This window comes from Clavelina lepadiformis, chromosome 6 (assembly GCF_947623445.1).
Source record: "Clavelina lepadiformis chromosome 6, kaClaLepa1.1, whole genome shotgun sequence".
In the NCBI taxonomy this organism is placed as follows: Eukaryota; Metazoa; Chordata; class Ascidiacea; order Aplousobranchia; family Clavelinidae; genus Clavelina; species Clavelina lepadiformis.
Genome location: NC_135245.1, coordinates 16,142,187 through 16,159,686, shown reverse-complemented (window position 1 = coordinate 16,159,686; position 17,500 = coordinate 16,142,187). Strand labels below are relative to the sequence as shown.

Sequence of the window (17,500 nt, the reverse complement as noted above, 5' to 3'; positions counted from 1 at the left end):
ATCTACCTTCGATTTAATTCTAACTCCAATAAAACCTAAAATACATAAATTCAACTTTGTGCATAGCCCTTCTTCTAACCAAACCGCAACTATCCTTAACAACGGGCTGTGTTACCTATACTTACGGTGAAATAGTCATCTCCTACAATTACATATTTTTCAAATCATTGCACTGGTCCAGTATCCAACGACGTTTTTGCAGCACTAGTGGCCCTTTTGAGTTCAGTTCAAGTCAAAGTTTTTAGCAAAGCACCTAAGCTTCACTCAAGCTTAATTTAGTCTGTTTCCAGTGAAATGGTTAGATCGCTTTCGATGCAAAATTATAAAACTCTTGCTAGATATGTAATTTTTAGGTATGACATCTTATATTTTCCTGGCCGTTTACGAAGCAGGCCCCACTATTTCGATAGAATGGCGACGCTTATCAACTATTAGTGCTTGAAAATTTCATCTCCTACCGGAATGTCATGAAGATTGTCTTGAATGGCTAAAAGAGGTCGTAGGGTGTGACCCCGATGCTATAAGTGATCTGCTGCATTATCCCTTGAGGAAATGCCCAATGAATGAATGCCTTGTAGCTCCATTGAAGCCAGCCGTTACTGAATGCTGAAACTTATATTATTGCAATAACTCTTATTGCCCCCAAAACAAGCATAGACTATTACCCGAGCGGTAGGCTATAGGAAATTTTGCCAAATGTTCGAGTACAAGGCACAATATAAACTAGTTTCGTGTGCTTGACTACTAAACACGTCCGGCCATAGTTTGGCGCGCTACGCTCAAACCAGTGAAGTTTGATACAATTAATTATTTGGTTTCCTTGTCTTAGCACCGATGTGTTGCGCAAAGACAAAAGTCTGAAAGTTATTCGGCACCTTTGTGTCGAACAATTTGATCATTGCGGAAAACAGTCGCTGCTAACTAGGCTGTTCTAACGAACTTAAAACACTAAGTGTGTACTGTGTATCCTGAAAAAAATCAAACAATCACGTGGCAATAACTCAAAAAGATATCTACTATTAACAACGGGGAATAGGAGTTATGCCATATACTGTTGTCTGTGCGGTCCGTTGTAGTAGCAATGCCATACTGTTGGATTCGTTTAAACAATCCATCTATTACTGATATCTGCATGTGGTTCCGAACCGGTCAAAAATGTGACCATTTGTTTGTTTTTGCAACATGCCTGTTTGTCGCATATGCAAGCGGCCGAAAAGCAATTTAAAATGAAAGCATTTATTCACACACAGTCAAGACCGCAACCGAGAAGTGCAGGTGATACCTAAATATCAAGGGTCATTGAAGACGCTGAGTTAGATTTCCGGTTTATGCTACAGTTGCAGATTCTTCAGAAAGAATGTTACACCTCATTAAACATGAGCGCAATGACTAGATTTCAAAGAATTGTTGCTTAAAAGAACTTTGCATTGCTAATATTGACAACTATTTAATAGAAAGAAAACGTTTGGGATTGCCTGCAGATATCTAACGGCTCGGCAAGTGTTTCCATAAATATTGTTCATATTTTCAACCAACTTAAATAACTTTTGCCTCTAAAAACCTGTATGTGTTGGAGCATTGCAAGCGTTGAATTCACCAAAATAGAGAAAAAATAACGCCTTTTAATGCTGCCTTTGTATAACTCTAAAAAGCTAATTACAAAGAAATGCTTTCATTTTATTTTACTGGTGTTCAGCAAGTGCCTTTCATGTGAGATATCTGTAGCAGGCGGCCGATTAACACAGATTTCGTTTCGCACCAACCGTTAGAGATTTCTTTTTTTCTTTTCTTAGCTCGCGCCTTCTTACACTGCCGCTCTATCACTCTTCACATCACAGCGTTTGGGACGTTCTGAGAACTTGAGGGTGTGGAACGTTGCAATTGAGATAATGAAGTTATCAGCTTGCTTAGCATTGGGGCTATTGGGTGTAGTTCAGGCGATTACTGTCAATGATCTGTACCCATTTAACCCCCAACATGACGCAAGGTTACCCATCGGGGATTCCGCTATTTCCCACAAAATAAGCCTTGCAGTGCCTGCAAAGTTTTATGACACCGAATACGACTATTTGTGGGTGAGTTGTTATAATGTATACCGTAATGTAGGTTGTGCTGTTTAAAAGTATTTTTCATCTTTCTACAAATAATTTGAAGACTAAACTAAAAATTCTTGCTGCAACAAATTTTGGCGTTGATGTTTTTTATAATTGCTTTGGGGCAAGGCCGGCAAATTTGTTTGTAGTTATACAGATGGTCGTTGTTACTGGTACTCTGTAGACATGACGAGTTTCGTTTACGTAAGTAACACCTGAAAATTGTAAGTAACCCTTTTAAAAGCGGTTAACACGTGTTTTATTATGTCTTGGTCGTTGGCATGCTTTATACTATTTTGCAGATAAAAGGTTGATTTGTAAACGATGTGTATTACGACGTTATAACAAGTTAACGATGTTGCAAAACGCTTTGATAGTAGTCTGTCACTAATTTGTTGGTCGTGAATTTTGACCGACTTCTTGTTAACAAGCAACCGGTTTGGTTTTTGTAATGCTCGTGCATGCAGTTTGCAAACATCTCATTAAAAGCGCACAATGGTAGTTTATTTGTTTTTGCTAGAGGCAAAACTTTTTTGCGACATCGAATGCTTGTAACGTGTGGAGTATTTCGTTTTAGATTACTTGCAATTCGTTGTATGCCATTGTCACCTAACTATCGCGTTGTTTTGGTTATCGCGACGATCTATGTTTAGACTTTAGTTGGTGGCAAAAGTAGGAGTGACCATTATCTCGACTTAACTGGTGTTTTGTTCGTTAGTTTGCCGACGAGACAGCAGATTTCCTGGCAATTTAGATTTCTTTATTCGTGGTTTCCCGCGAAGCGTAGGAAATGTCTCCCGCCAAATTCTATCTTTTGTCGCCGTTAAAAATATTGTTATGATAATCGCTATATCCAGCTATTTTAGACCAGCCCAATTAGGCCAGGAAATAAGCGGTTAACCCATTTATTGAACCCTCATTCAATAGTTGAAATCACATTCTTTTTGCTTGAAAGCTTAAGAATTTCTGGGTCTAGAATTTAACTTCACACTGAATTAAATTGTTTTACCATTCTTTCAGCAGCAGCTGTTGGTATTAGCATTAACGTTTTCGGTCATTCAAACCTAACTACAAACTCTCTGTGTTTTAACTGGTCCAAATTGTGCTGTTGTAGATGTTGACTTTGAGCCTTGGCATGTAAACAAACGTATACTGAAACAGCGGGTTTTCATCACTGGTTGATTTAGCTGATGAACCTTTGATAAACTTGCTGGTTTAAACGAACCTTTTTGTATGTAAACCTCGAAGTCATTTAAAAGCTTGAAAATTAATGTTCCTAAAATTCTTTCTTGTAGATCAGTACCGACGGGTTTATTTCTTTCGAGCCAGACTTTAGCGATGTCAAGGAGTCAGATTTTCCTTTTCGGGAAGCTCTCCTTGCTCCATACATGGCGCATTTGGACACCACTCACACTGGAGAAGTTTTCTACAGCGAAAACAGTGACCTCGAAGTTCTTTTTCGAGCCACGGCGGAAATTAGGTCCGCATTTCCCGTGGCAGCAGCGGACTTCGAAGGGGAGTCGGCCTTTATCGTTACCTGGTACAATGTTCAAGGTTATTCCATCGATGACGAGGTGTGGCGAATTTTTTATTTTACTTTTGTCCTGTTTCGTCTACTGTAAATGCACAAGTTGCTCTAAGTAAGAGTTTTCAACATTTTCATCTACAACCTTTAGCTTGCCTCGTTCACGTTCCAATCAGTTTTGGTTTCCAACGGGCGCGACTCCTATGCAATTTTCTTGTACCCTAAAGGAAGAATGGGGATGATGGCAAATAATTTGAAGCAAAAAACTGCAATGTTCCAGGCCAGGTAGTGGCTGTGCAAAAGCTTTGTATCAACACAAACCAATTTTCCTTTCTTTTTACATTTTTTGTGTGATGATAACTACGTCATTTCCGGTTGACATATGGTCTTCATTCCAGAGCCGGATTTAACCAAGGAAACAGCTTGTACCTCGAAATGTATCCGGTCGAAAGTCTAATCGAGTAAGTACCTCAATTCTTGCTAATTCGGCAATTTTTTAAATGTTATTGTCTGCATCATGTTGCTTTGGTATAGCTGCAGTAGGTTTGTGCAAATACGTTTGCGTTGCCACTTGCAATGTTGTTATAATACATCTGCTCATTCTGCTGTGTTGAGAGCAGTGTGAATTGGTATTGAATTGCTTCATTATTTACTATATAGCATATTGTGCCCCATGCTGGCTTAGGTTTACTTTGAATATGACATTTGCTGTTGACGGCTTAGTCATGTTATATTCCGGGGAAGAAGCGTAGACACTCTAATTATATCGGTTGGCTCGGCTCGGTGGACGTTAACAACCAACAATTTCCAGCGACCGTTTCTTACTGCTAATTGTTTAATAATAATCTCTCGAAATTAAACGTCCAGACTTGCCGTTTTCGAACTGACCGTTACCTTGTAGCCACAGAAACACCGACAGGAACGGCGAGTGGATTTTCCAAGTCGGCGGTGAAGGAGTGAAACGTCAGCGTGACGTCATTTCGCCCGAGAGAAGTCACCATAGCAAGAGACAGGCGCTTCTTAACGTCCAAGAAGTCGATCGTAAGTAAACTGTTACCGCAATCCTTTGCGGTGTTTTTATGATGTAAACTATGAAGGCTTGGAATATGATTCGTCGTTTTGGTTTCCTTTAATTTTGACTTCTTTTAATAATTGATATTCACTTTATAACTGATTCAAGGTTGATTAATTATTTGCGCTTACCTATAGTTAAAATACATATATCATAATATCAACTAAAATTGCTTGCTGCTAAACCATATCAATCCAATCGATTTTTAGTAGTTTCTTTAACAAAAACAAGCTTTTAAATGCAATAATCCTTTACTTTCAACCTTCTTCAGTGGGCATAGGAGATGCGGAAGACCCCGAACAACAGTTTGACTTCTGTAGCCACGACGAAGAAGCCTGCCCTGCTGCCAACTCGGAATGTGTTAATCACGACCAGGGTTACTGTTGCAGGTGCCTCACGGATTATTATGGCAACGGAAAAATTTGCGTCGACATTAGTGAGTTTTGTTTGATTTCAGCAAATTAACGGCTTTTCTTACCAAAAGTTTGAATACGAAAATTCGTGAATAATATGTTTTAGTGATCTTTCAGTGGTTTTCTAATCCACAAATAAACACTTGACTTTGACAAGTTTTTGCATTATTTTTCCCATACAAGACATCCCTATACAAGTAAATGGAAACGTGTCCGGCACCGTTGACGTGCGAGACACTGATGGTCACGTGTCTCGACAAACGATTCGAAATGCCGCTTTTCATTCCTTTGTCCAAACGGACAGTGGACGGTCCTTTGAGGCGGTCAGTGGTGTGCAAAACGTCCTGGGACTGGCTCTGCAGCCCATTGAAGCAGTTGGCGACGTCATCGGCTGGCTCTTTGCTTTGCCCACAACACCAGCAGTAAACGGTTTTCAGTATACAGGTGTGAAGTGACCTTTGGGTCTTGATCAAGCTTACGGGCTAAAAAAATAGGAACCGCCATCTTACCGCTGCTTTGCTCCAAATAACTCCAACACTTTTTCAGGTGGCAGCTTTCAGCGTAGAGTCTCCATCAAATTCAAAAATGAAGATTTCCGCTTCGACATGAGGCAGAGGTTTTTGGGTGTCAAAGACCCCAACGCAGATGGTGTTAAAGTGGTTATCGGTCATACCAACTTTGTTGGCCTACTGCCAGCAATTCCTGCCAACGCAACGGTTAAAATGGAACCATATCACGAAGATTTCGTCAAACAGGGACAAGGTAACGTTTCTCCTTCCAGTCTGTTGTTGATTTGGTTTTCAAATTTTTATTTACTTTGACTTTATTCTACATTATCTGGGTGTGTGATGTTCATGGTAACAAATGATTTTTGCTATGTTTCCGTGGAAAGTAGAATTTCCTTTGAAGTTAAATTTAGAGAAACGTTGGTCGGTATCTTGATTATGATAAATTCTGACTGCAGCATTTCGGTTTAAATCAAACGCATTATGTGTAGATAAAGTTAAAGGAAAACTAGTTCTTTGCTTTTTCAATGTCTGGCCTTAGCAAGTCCGGGTTCCGACTTTTGCAGCAGTAGGTTTAGTAATTGCTTCAGCAGTTAGTTGCTTGCCTGCTAAATTAATTGCTTTATGTCTGGTACATTAACTTCAATAGAGCCTAAACCACACTTTTACCCTGATTGTACCAACCCTTTTATTTTCTCACTAGCTCAAATCCTAACATGTCATCATAAGTGATGTTTGATTAGGGCTGCGTTTTTAAACCGTTATTGTCAGCAGTGCTTAGTGCTTAGTAAATCGTATAACCGCCAAAGTCTGAACCTGTGTGATTTACTTATCGGCTAGTTAATACTGCCTTGCGTTTGTCAATACGCGAACGAACACTGCAAAACTAAACAAAGCCAGGTAAAACCCATCGCTGCTACTTTAGCTGCATTATGACCTAAGATGGCGACCTGCTGCACGATCCAAACCAATCTTTGAATCGCTGAATTTTAGAAACCAAAGGCTAAATTGCGATTTGCGCCCATTATAAATATTGGCAGGGAAGTCTAATCTTGTAGCAGTCGCGAGGTGTGTTGCATGCTGCCACACATCTTGTGCTGTATAAAGGTTAGAGTACCTTAAAGTACCCAGAAAAAGTATAAGACAACTATAACATGTAAAGCTTTTTGCTTGTAATGAATAAATTTTTAGTTTGTTCCTTTACATGAGGTTGTTTGTAAACAGCACCATAATATTAACTTGTTGTTTGAAAATATTTCGAGCATATTTTTCTACTTTCAAACTAATTTATTTCTGGGTGCGCCAGGTCAAATCACCTCGTCCGCCACTCGCACGTACACAATAGATGGCATGGAACACTCTTATGACATACAACAAACTATAATGTTCAGCGAATGCAGGGAATCACTGCAAAGCGTATGTAATATGTAATATATTATGTATAAAATGCGTATGTATTACATTGTTAATTGGTAAATGGTTGATGCATACTTGTACAACAATAACCGAGATGTTTTGGGTGAGTTTATGATAAAATTGTCTGTAATTATTTTCTCTGCCATAGGTTCCCGACACTTTGCGTATGGATGTTTCTGGAACATTCTTCAAATACCATGCGGAAGACGATGTTGTCAGATACGCGATGAACGTTGCGGTTTCTGCTCCAGGTAGAAATGTGATAACCCTGTTGTCCAGTATACCCAATACACCAGCAATGCCTAACAAAACTCACCTTAGTAAAATGTAGATCTACTAATTAATTATTATCGGTCATTGATCCCTGAAATATTTTCCATTGCTTACCCGAGCAAGATTTTATGCAATGAAAGTTTTACTTGGTGCAGAAGCAAGCAACATCCCGTTCAGTCCATGCCAGGTTGGTAACCATGGATGCGACGAAAACGCCCGCTGCGATCCTCTTGAGGGGGAAGATTACTCCTGCATCTGTAACTCGGGATTCGCAGGAAATGGAAGAACTTGCGAGGATGTGGACGAATGCGTCAGTAACCGCTGTCCGGCCAACTCTGTTTGTTACAACACGGTCGGCTCTTATCAGTGCGAGTGTGATGAAGGGTTCGAAATGAATGTGGAAACAGGGGAATGCGAAGAATGTAAGTTGGCGACTCAATTGCCATTGTGCCATTGGTCGTCACAAAGATTAATCGATTATATTCTTGCTTGATGAGCTCCAGTTTGTTATCGATTCTCTTCATATCGATTTTGGGGCCGCTGTTTTCACAAAAACATTTACCGTCTTATACGTGAAGGTTGAAAGTGCGATTTGTGGTTATTATTCAATCAAGGTGAACTGTTTGTAAAAATCGTTTTAGCTGAAGTTACACCAGTTGTCTCTGACGCACCCTGCACTGCCAATCCGTGCGGCGCAGCCCGATGTGTTGAAGTCGGTACCTCTTACCGATGTGAGTGCCCGGAAGGGTATGACTACGAAGATGGAGCATGTGAAGGTACCTGTTGTGGCTTTTGTTCTTTGAACAACTTGTTGCGTTTTAATCTAGCGCACAAATTCACTTTATTTTTGTTCCAGATATTGACGAGTGCGCTGAAAATCGACACAACTGTGCGTTGAACGCTCGCTGCGAAAACATCGTTGGCTCTTTCGTGTGTATGTGTAATCCGGGTTTTCAAGGCGACGGCGTTACTTGTGCCGAAATAAGTAAGATACAGATAAAAGAAAACATTCCTAAAACCATCTGTGCAAATTTTGAACAAATGCTTCACTTTACGTTTGAAATCAGTCGCCTTTCACAAAAACAAAAGCAAATGACGTTTTTTGCAGCTTGTCCTGGCAACCAGGTCTTTTCGACGTGCGCTGGATGTGTTACAAATTGTGAGGATCGAGGTCGACCCCAGATTTGCACGTTGCAATGTCGTATGGAATGCACCTGCCCACCGCAGACTTTCAAAAACGGCGACATGTGCGTGACAGCGGATCAATGCCCCGAAAGTTAGTTTTGTTGGTTGTCGAGTAGTGAAATTGTAATGATGTAAACTATTTTTATTCCTTTGTGTTTTTGCTGCGGCTCAGGTGGCGGAGAGGAAGAGAAGGAAAACATTCGTTGTTACGTCGGGATGAAGATGACAACTTCAGTTGGCCAGGGTCAAGACAACTTGGTTTTGACATCTTGCGATCCTGGTTCCAGTTGCTTGGAAATGACAGCCACGACTGAACAAACGTTTGGCTCGGCGAAATTTACAGGTATAAGATGGTCATTGATCACGCCCAAAAGATAACATAGTTTTCAAAGTTGATTGTGGCTAAACCATGCTAATTTCAGCATATAATAAAATAAAAAGCTGAAAATATCGTGCAGTACTCCAGTACTTTTAATAATATGTCTCGAGATTTTGCAAGCTTCAGCCTGCTTGAACATCAAGTATACTATGACTGAGATGGCTAATCTCGTAGTACACCAGATGAAGAAAGCTCAAACTTGCGAAAGCTTATGTCAAGTTTTTAAAAGTTGATCCTTGAGTGCTACCCTAAATTCTGCTTTTTAATTTTATTATAAATTTTATAAAGATATTGTGTCCCTTAAACCTGGCATTTTTTTAGTTAAAATCTTTTGAAGAAAAAAATTTATAAAAACCAAACATATGTTGATTTTTTATTGTGTAAATTAAGCCAAAATAAAATTGAATATGAAGAAACATGTTCTTATAATTGTTATAAGAACATGTTTACCAGATTTTCTTAAATCTTTTCTAGCTGATTTAACAATGGGGCAGTGCATTCCATCTAGCGTGTGTGACGCTATGACTTGTGCTCAGTTAGAAAGATCAATTCCGCCCGAAGCCGGTTTAACCCGGTTGACAAGATGTACCACGCGCTGTTGTGGCGAGGACTCTTGCAACAAGCCAGCAGAAAGTAAGCTTTATGTTATTTTTAGACTACACAGTGGATAATGCGCACTTTTGAACAATGGTTGGTCAATTTAATCACAAACAACTCAGCTCTGTTCAGCTTTTTTAACCTCTTTTGGATAAAATTATTTATCATTGTTCAAGTGAAAAAAGATAAAATTGATTAAGGCGTATTTGGCAATCGTAGAACTGACATGGAATCTTCTTGAACAGAAAGATGAGCTATAACGCCAAATTCTCATTATTAGTTATTGCTCCAGTATTTATCAATATTTGTTTAGGCGAAACCCAAACCCCTTCGGAAACTAATTGCCAACGAGAGTACGCGGACGCCGCAACATATCTCCGAAATCACCCCAATATCCAAGATGGCCCTGATTTCCCCACGTGTGACCAAGACGGAACTTATGCCTCAAAACAATGCAACGAATTCACGGATGTTTGTTGGTGCGTCGATACAACTGATGGTGTGATGGTGGAAGGCACACTGACAGATCCAGACGAAGGATATTTGCTAGACTGCAGTCGTAAGTTTGTTTTCTGCAGTTAAGGTATAAGGCTACCGGTATTGTACGTGAAATTCATGGACTACACAATTTTGGCCAGGGTTTTAACAAATTTATTTTTTCTCGAGTCTGTAGTCAAGTCAAGTCAACTTAAACTGTAGCTCGAGTCAAGTCTAGTCAATGCCTTAAATTTAAAAATTCTTAACGCCAGCCTACGCGTTGCTAGTTTTCATAACGTCACAGCTGATTAAAAAAGTAGTCTGGTTAATAAATGTTTCAGAGAAGTTTAAAAAGTATCCATTTTTAATATATGAAGCACTATTTTTTGCCGCGACTCTGTCATAATGTGACTCGAGTCATTTTGGATGTTTGATTCGAGTCGAGCCAAGTCATTGGAATATGTGACTCGAGGAATTAAGATACTGGTTTGAACATCTTCTTGTGCTCATCTTAAACACATTTTAAAGGCATTTTTATACTGTTTTATGTCGCAGTATTGTATTCACTTAACCCTTTTATCAAAACTAGATTAATTACTACTTTTACGCTTAATTTACAATACCGCATATCATAAGCACAATTAATTAAAGTTGTAATCGCAACTACATGGAATTTCAAAGCCACTTCAACTCTTCCTAAATTATACTATCGCACTTTCATTCGTTGTAGTTTTATTGACTGAAATGTTATCTCCCTGATAGTTCCAGAAAATCAGCCTCTCACCCAATGCCAAAGACGATACAAAGAAATTGAAGCGATCCACAAGGCCAGTCAGGGAAGATTACAAGATGGACCTATTTACCCTAGTTGTGCAGAAGACGGAAGTTTCTCTCCGAGACAGTGCAACGGTTTTGTCAATGTCTGTTGGTGCGTCGACCCACAGACGGGAGAGGTGGACCACAGTACCAGGACAGACATGGACCTGGGTCACACCTTGGTCTGCCCTGGTATGGTTTTCATATACTTCTGTTGCAATTTTATTGACTGCAAGGATGCGATAATTATCTACAAACTAGGCTCTTGTTTTCTTGTTCGAATTCAAACTCTACACAAGTGACTGTTATGTTCAGTAGAGCTTTTTTATCACCTGTTAAAATAAGAGAGAGAAAATGATTATTTATGCTCGAGTGATTTTGAACCTATAGGCTGGCAAGCTTGACGAAACTTTTTTCCACAACTTGGAGGAAGAGAACCCCCCCTCTTCTCTTTCTCTCTCTCTCTCTCTCTCTCTCTCTCTTCTCTGTCTCTTATTCTAATCTTATGGTGACAAAAAAGCTCTTCCGCTGTTTTCATGTTTCACCGCTTTTATTAATTATTTACTATTAAGATATTTAGGCAAGAAACATGCTTTTCCTTATGCAATTATAACAGTTTGTACATAATTTGCATATGCAGTCAAGTAATAACGTGAACCTTTAAAATACAAAACGATCAAAAAATTTGAAAAGTCTAAGCGCTAATTGGAAACCAGGGTATATAATATAACATATTTTAACTAAGCTGCAACACAATCAAATTCAGGCGATGATAACAACGTACCCGCTGACACCAGCACTATTACCATTATTACTAGCACTATTACCAACGTACCCAGCACTATTTTTTGCCGCGGCTCTGTCATAATGTGACTCGAGTCATTTTGGACATTGGACTCGAGTCGAGCTAAGTCATTGGAATATGTGACTCGAGGAATTAAGATACTGGTTTGAACATCTTCTTGTGCTCATCTTAAACACATTTTAAAGGCATTTTTATACTGTTTTATGTCGCAGTATTGTATTCACTTAACCCTTTTATTAAAATTAGAATAATTACTACTTTTACGCTTAATTTACAATACCGCATACCATAAACACAATTAAATAAAGTTGTAATCGCAACTACATGGAATTTCAAAGCCACTTTAACTCTTCCTAAATTATACTATCGCACTTTCATTCGTTGTAATTTTATTGACTGAATGTTATCTCCCTGATAGTTCCAGAAAATCAGCCTCTCACCCAATGCCAAAGACGATACAAAGAAATTGAAGCGATCCACAAGGCCAGTCAGGGAAGATTACAAGATGGACCTATTTACCCTAGTTGTGCAGAAGACGGAAGTTTCTCTCCGAGACAGTGCAACGGTTTTGTCAATGTCTGTTGGTGCGTCGACCCACAGACGGGAGAGGTGGACCACAGTACCAGGACAGACATGGACCTGGGTCACACCTTGGTCTGCCCTGGTATGGTTTTCATATACTTCTGTTGCAATTTTATTGACTGCAAGGATGCGATAATTATCTACAAACTAGGCTCTTGTTTTCTTGTTCGAATTCAAACTCTACACAAGTGACTGTTATGTTCAGTAGAGCTTTTTTATCACCTGTTAAAATAAGAGAGAGAAAATGATTATTTATGCTCGAGTGATTTTGAACCTATAGGCTGGCAAGCTTGACGAAACTTTTTTCCACAACTTGGAAGAAGAGAACCCCCCCTCTTCTCTTTCTCTCTCTCTCTCTCTCTCTCTCTCTTCTCTGTCTCTTATTCTAATCTTATGGTGACAAAAAAGCTCTACCGCTGTGTTCATGTTTCGCCGCTTTTATTAATTATTTACTATTAAGATATTTAGGCAAGAAACATGCTTTTTCTTATGCAATTATAACAGTTTGTACATAATTTGCATATGCAGTCAAGTAATAACACGTGAACCTTTAGAATGCAAAACCATCAAAAAATTTGAAAAGTCCAAGCGCTAATTGGAAACCAATCCAGGGTATATAACATATTTTAACTAAGCTGCAACACAATCAAATTCAGGCGACGATAACAACGTACCCGCTGACATCAAACTTACCCAATGCCAGCAGGAGAGAGACAGAGCACAGGCTGCCGAAAACACGGCTAGGGGTCCAGTACTTGTACCTATATGTACCGCAGCTGGTGCCTTTGAACCGAAACAATTCCACCCTGCTGGTTACTTTATCTGCGTTGACTTTAACGGAGTGGAAGTATCCAGACACACTTCTGAACCAACTTGTAAGTATTGCTTGTTACTTGTGAGTATTCTCGTTTTGTGAAAGTAAAAAACTATCATAAAAACATTAAGAAAATGAGTGCACGGTTTTGTTTTAAATGAATTGTAATTTTGTTTTGTACGCAGTAGAGAATTTTGTTTTGCTTATTGCTTACCTTAAACGACCACTTATTTTCCGACTATAATGCTTGCAATTTCTTTACATAATGTATTGAGACTTCACTTTTTTGTAGATTTTGTAAATCTATATGGAATTTTTAATTGGCAGCGGAAAAACATTCAATTTACTTCTCTTAGAATTAATGCAACGATTATATTATGGTTCCTTAATCTACCGACTGACTTGGACTTTTTAACGGAAGCACACACGCCTATTCTATTTAGGTAAAACCACGTGCCAACTCCAAGAGTACTACGCTCGGACAGATAACGTATTTGGCGGCACCAACAAGTTTGTGCCCCAGTGTGACGAGAATGGGGATTTCAGCAGAGTGCAGGTACACTTGGCAGGGGCCCACGTCGAATTATTGCTTCAACAACAATATTGTGGATATGCTGTAATAATAATGTAACAATTAATTTACATGTCCATATCTGATACCGATCATACTTCATTATTAGTACGATTTCTCACCATTTTAGTACCAGAGTTAAAACAACCACACAAATACAAAATGCATACAAGAAATCAGCCATCAAAACATAGCATGTAAAAAGTGTATGTGCAGAAACCTGTAAAGGGTGTAAATAAGGCCAAAATTCGAAAAGCGTTATTAATTATACCATATACCAGTGACCTGACTGGCATTCGAAAATGGCACTTCGCTTTTTATGAAAAGTTACTAGACTCCATAATATGGTACCTTATCATGTTTAGTGTATTATGGCTTTTACAATTCCTTTGTTTGCTTTTAAATATCCCAAAAACGTTAGGCCCAATAACACCGCGAGCTCATTGTTACCATTAGTTTCTCGTATTGTATTTGTCTTCTGTCCGCTGATACTCCAGAGTATTTATTTATATAATATTTTCATTCCCTTTTCTTATTATAATTATATCGTATAGAAAATGGTGTATGGATGTAAATCCCTAATAATCCGTTTCAATTCATCTCGTTTTTTTATAAAGAACAAATGTTTTTCGAAACATGTTAACTTTTATTCAATGAAATGTTTATAACTGCTTTCGTGGTAATCATTGCAACCACTCGGTACTGTACAATACTTCGCAACTGACAATCCCGGGTTCCATTTAAAGTGCGATCAGACGACCCGATCTTGTTTCTGTGCCGACAAGAACGGTGAAGAGGTTGGTGGGACTAGGACTTCGGCGGAAAATCCCGATGACGTCAACGAGGAAATCCTGGAATGCGATAGATGTGAGCTATTGATTTGAGTCCGTAATTGTCCACTAGAATTTTTCCCTGATAGTGGCTCTTTCTGAAAACAAATCACGTATCTTTGACATCAACGTTGGAGCATGCAGTGATGCGATCCATGTTTTATTTTATCTATTTCATTCTTTTGCAGACGATGCTCCACCTGTCCAAGAAACCGCCCCTAGCGTTATCTTTGCACAGTGTAAGTCTTTGCATCGAAATAAATGTTCGCCTAAATAGCAGTGGTTCTCATATCTCTTTTTCTACCTGCGGACTCCTAGTTGCAATAATTGCTTTCTCACAGAACCCCAACTTCGAAATTATTAGTTAAAGGATATTTCAGATCCCAGATCGGTTGAGAACCACTGGTCTATAGTTTAAGTTAATGTTTTAACAATCAATGTTATTTATCAATTTATTTATTTGGGTGCGAATATCACTTGCATCAAGGAAATAACGTCATCATCGAAAGAAATTGATGCATATTGGAATGACACCAAATACGTATTGAGTTAACCACAGAAAAAATACGCTCAATTTGTTCTTTTGATGTTGTTACTCAAATGACCATTTTGAGCGTATTTCACTGATGAAAGTATTCTTTTATTATTATGAAAACGCATTTCTATATATGGGGATGTAAACTGTACGAATTGAAACACAACAGAAATTGAAAAATTGTAATAATATTTATTCAATTGTTTTTCACTTGCTACTTAAGTATAAACAACTCACTCTATATCCTTTTCGAAACATTACTCTTCAATCATCATAAATTGTATTTTGCAGCACTGTCCCTGAATTCCGTTAACCTGCCTATCACGTCCAACAGCGTACCCTTGCGGGTATTTTCTCGCTCTGGGCAGACCGTAGTAGGTGTGGCTTATGATTGCGACGATCGCAACCTTTACTGGAGCGATGTGTCTGGAAGGGTCATTTACATGGCTCCCGTATCTAACCTTAATTCTCGGTCAGTCTTTGCCCGGACTGGACTCAGGAGTCCCGAAGGTAAGTTTAAGGGAAATGTCGCCAACGTAAAGGAAATCGATGAGATATCAGTGCAAATGCGTTTATGACGGATACTGATACTGATATATATACTGATATTACATACTGTATACGGTTGACCGTGACGTTAAAAGAGTGAGCAATCGTTTAAAAGTATAAATTATGCAATGCAGTAACGGAAAAGTTTGTTGGTTTTTCTGATAGGTGTTGCAGTCGACTTCATATCTGGTAATATATACTGGACGGATTCCGGCCGTGATCGCATCGAGGTGGCAAAGAAAGACGGAACAAACAGGATGGTTTTGATCTCAACCGGGCTTCACAATCCAAGAGGAATCGCCGTGGATCCGTTCGGAGGGTAAGTTTTTCACATACTAATCCGCACACTCCACGATTTTCTCTATGTCCCGGTATTTACGCAGGCTACAGCTGACATTGAACGTCGCGTCTAAAGCAACAAAACATTAATAGAATTGCGAAGCTAGTGCTGTATATCATTGAGGCAGGCCTTTTGAAATCTGAAATAAAGCTTTTATCTTTTCCAGAAAACTTTACTGGAGCGATTGGTACAGATCGGACCCTAAAATCATGTGGTCTAATTTAGACGGAAGTGACGCCAGAGTCTTCCTTTCCGAAGGTATTGTGCTTCCCAATGACGTGACAATTGATCACAACTACCGTCGACTTTGCTTTATTGATGGAGGTGTGTAGTAAGACCGCGATCGCGTTATACAGATTATAGGCTGCAGTTATATGCTTAACAAGCACATATCGTTTACTGTAGCATGTTGTCCTTATTAGATATATTTTGTCATTATTAGATATATTTTGTCACATTAACTGCCTATTTTTATTAGTTCACACTTTATTTGCACAAAATTAATCAAAGACTCTTTCAGGTACCAGAAAAGTTGAGTGTACGAATCTTGATGGCTCACAAAGATCAGTGGTGTATGATTTCTCTGTGGGTATGAGCAGACTTCATTCACCGTTTGGCCTAGCCGTTGACGGAAGAACGATTTACTATACAGATCGTCGGGGGTAAGTTTAGCGAGCCTATAAGTCTATATGCTGATCCATTTTTACAGTAAATTTTGCAACTGTGACGTATTTACAATGATCACAGCAAGTATTTCGTTTGAGTTGACCAAGCATAACTTGTCATATTTATTTTCAAAACTATTCTTTAATTTATTCAGGAATCGGCTGTACGCTGTCAACACAGCAAACAATGATGTTGTGAGCGTTGGAGGACCGTTGGGCTCCCATGGCCCCATGTATGGCTTGGATATTATTCACTCTCAATGCCGTATTGGTAAGTGAGGTTTGCAATGACTCAACAATAGACTTGCTAACTTCTCGACTTTACTCAAATGACTTCAGTTAAGTCAAGCGTACTCGTTGTATGCTCAGTTACATGTATCTGCTGTAATTATCTAGGTTGTAGTCGCTACAGTGATTGTAAAAATCTGTACTTTTAAAATTCACGTGCTTACGAAATGAATTCCTTGTATAGGGTACAATGGCTGCAGAAACAATGGGGGTTGTAGCCACCTTTGTCTTCCTGTTCCCAACGGCAGAAGCTGCAAGTGCCCACCTGGGGCTGAAAACTGCGTTGAACAGTGAAATCATTTTTGGTTATCACCACCGCTATTAACAAAACATAATCGTTCTTAGTAACTTTCAACTAACGTTTTTGTTAATAGTAGAGGACCGGCGTCGTCCAAAGTTTGCCGGCGCCTGTGCATTTTGTATATTATTGTACCGCTCGCAATTTAACCCATGAAATAACCTGTAGCTTTCATTTGATCATTGTTTAGCCCAAGACACTTAATTGGGAAGTGTACTTGAATATTTTCGATAAAAAAGAATAACAAAAAACACAAATATAACCTTTCCTCAACCTCAACCCTGAAAATTGAATGAAATTTTTGAAACAAAATTTTTCACACTTTGTCTGTATCATTGCCCTTTGCCGCCTATTTCAAGCGTCATTCTTTTGCCATAACTGACATAATTTGGTTTGTTAACTGGGCTATTTCTTTTTAAGCAGTTCAATGACATTTAGCAATTTTAAATAAAAACCTCTTACATTGTAGAA

The 17,500-nt window shown here is 38.9% G+C and overlaps 1 protein-coding gene across 1 annotated transcript; it reads left to right on the top strand.

Annotated features, from left to right (window-relative positions):
- The first annotated feature begins 1,816 nt into the window (after positions 1-1,816).
- LOC143461672 (nidogen-2-like) lies at positions 1,817-17,500 on the top strand. Its single transcript, XM_076959487.1, has 29 exons — positions 1,817-2,075; positions 3,389-3,667; positions 3,770-3,903; positions 4,017-4,079; positions 4,520-4,659; positions 4,962-5,126; positions 5,287-5,547; positions 5,650-5,865; positions 6,916-7,025; positions 7,174-7,276; positions 7,454-7,720; positions 7,940-8,074; positions 8,155-8,283; positions 8,407-8,574; positions 8,656-8,826; positions 9,337-9,495; positions 9,773-10,018; positions 10,699-10,944; positions 11,976-12,221; positions 12,796-13,014; positions 13,397-13,509; positions 14,271-14,391; positions 14,543-14,593; positions 15,181-15,399; positions 15,604-15,757; positions 15,945-16,102; positions 16,299-16,440; positions 16,599-16,714; positions 16,916-17,500. Exons 1-29 carry the CDS (start codon positions 1,890-1,892, stop codon positions 17,023-17,025), a joined length of 4,827 nt encoding a protein of 1,608 aa, XP_076815602.1. The 5' UTR covers positions 1,817-1,889; the 3' UTR covers positions 17,026-17,500.

What these genes read in the sequence shown, in the direction of transcription:
- LOC143461672 (XM_076959487.1), top strand. Translation starts at nt 1,890, where the DNA reads ATGAAGTTATCAGCTTGCTTAGCATTGGGGCTATTGGGTGTAGTTCAG. An exon ending in CGTTGCGGTTTCTGCTCCAG is followed by an intron (nt 7,277 to 7,453) that starts GTAGAAATGTGA and finishes TACTTGGTGCAG; the next exon opens with AAGCAAGCAACATCCCGTTC. An exon ending in ATATTTGCTAGACTGCAGTC is followed by an intron (nt 10,019 to 10,698) that starts GTAAGTTTGTTT and finishes TCTCCCTGATAG; the next exon opens with TTCCAGAAAATCAGCCTCTC.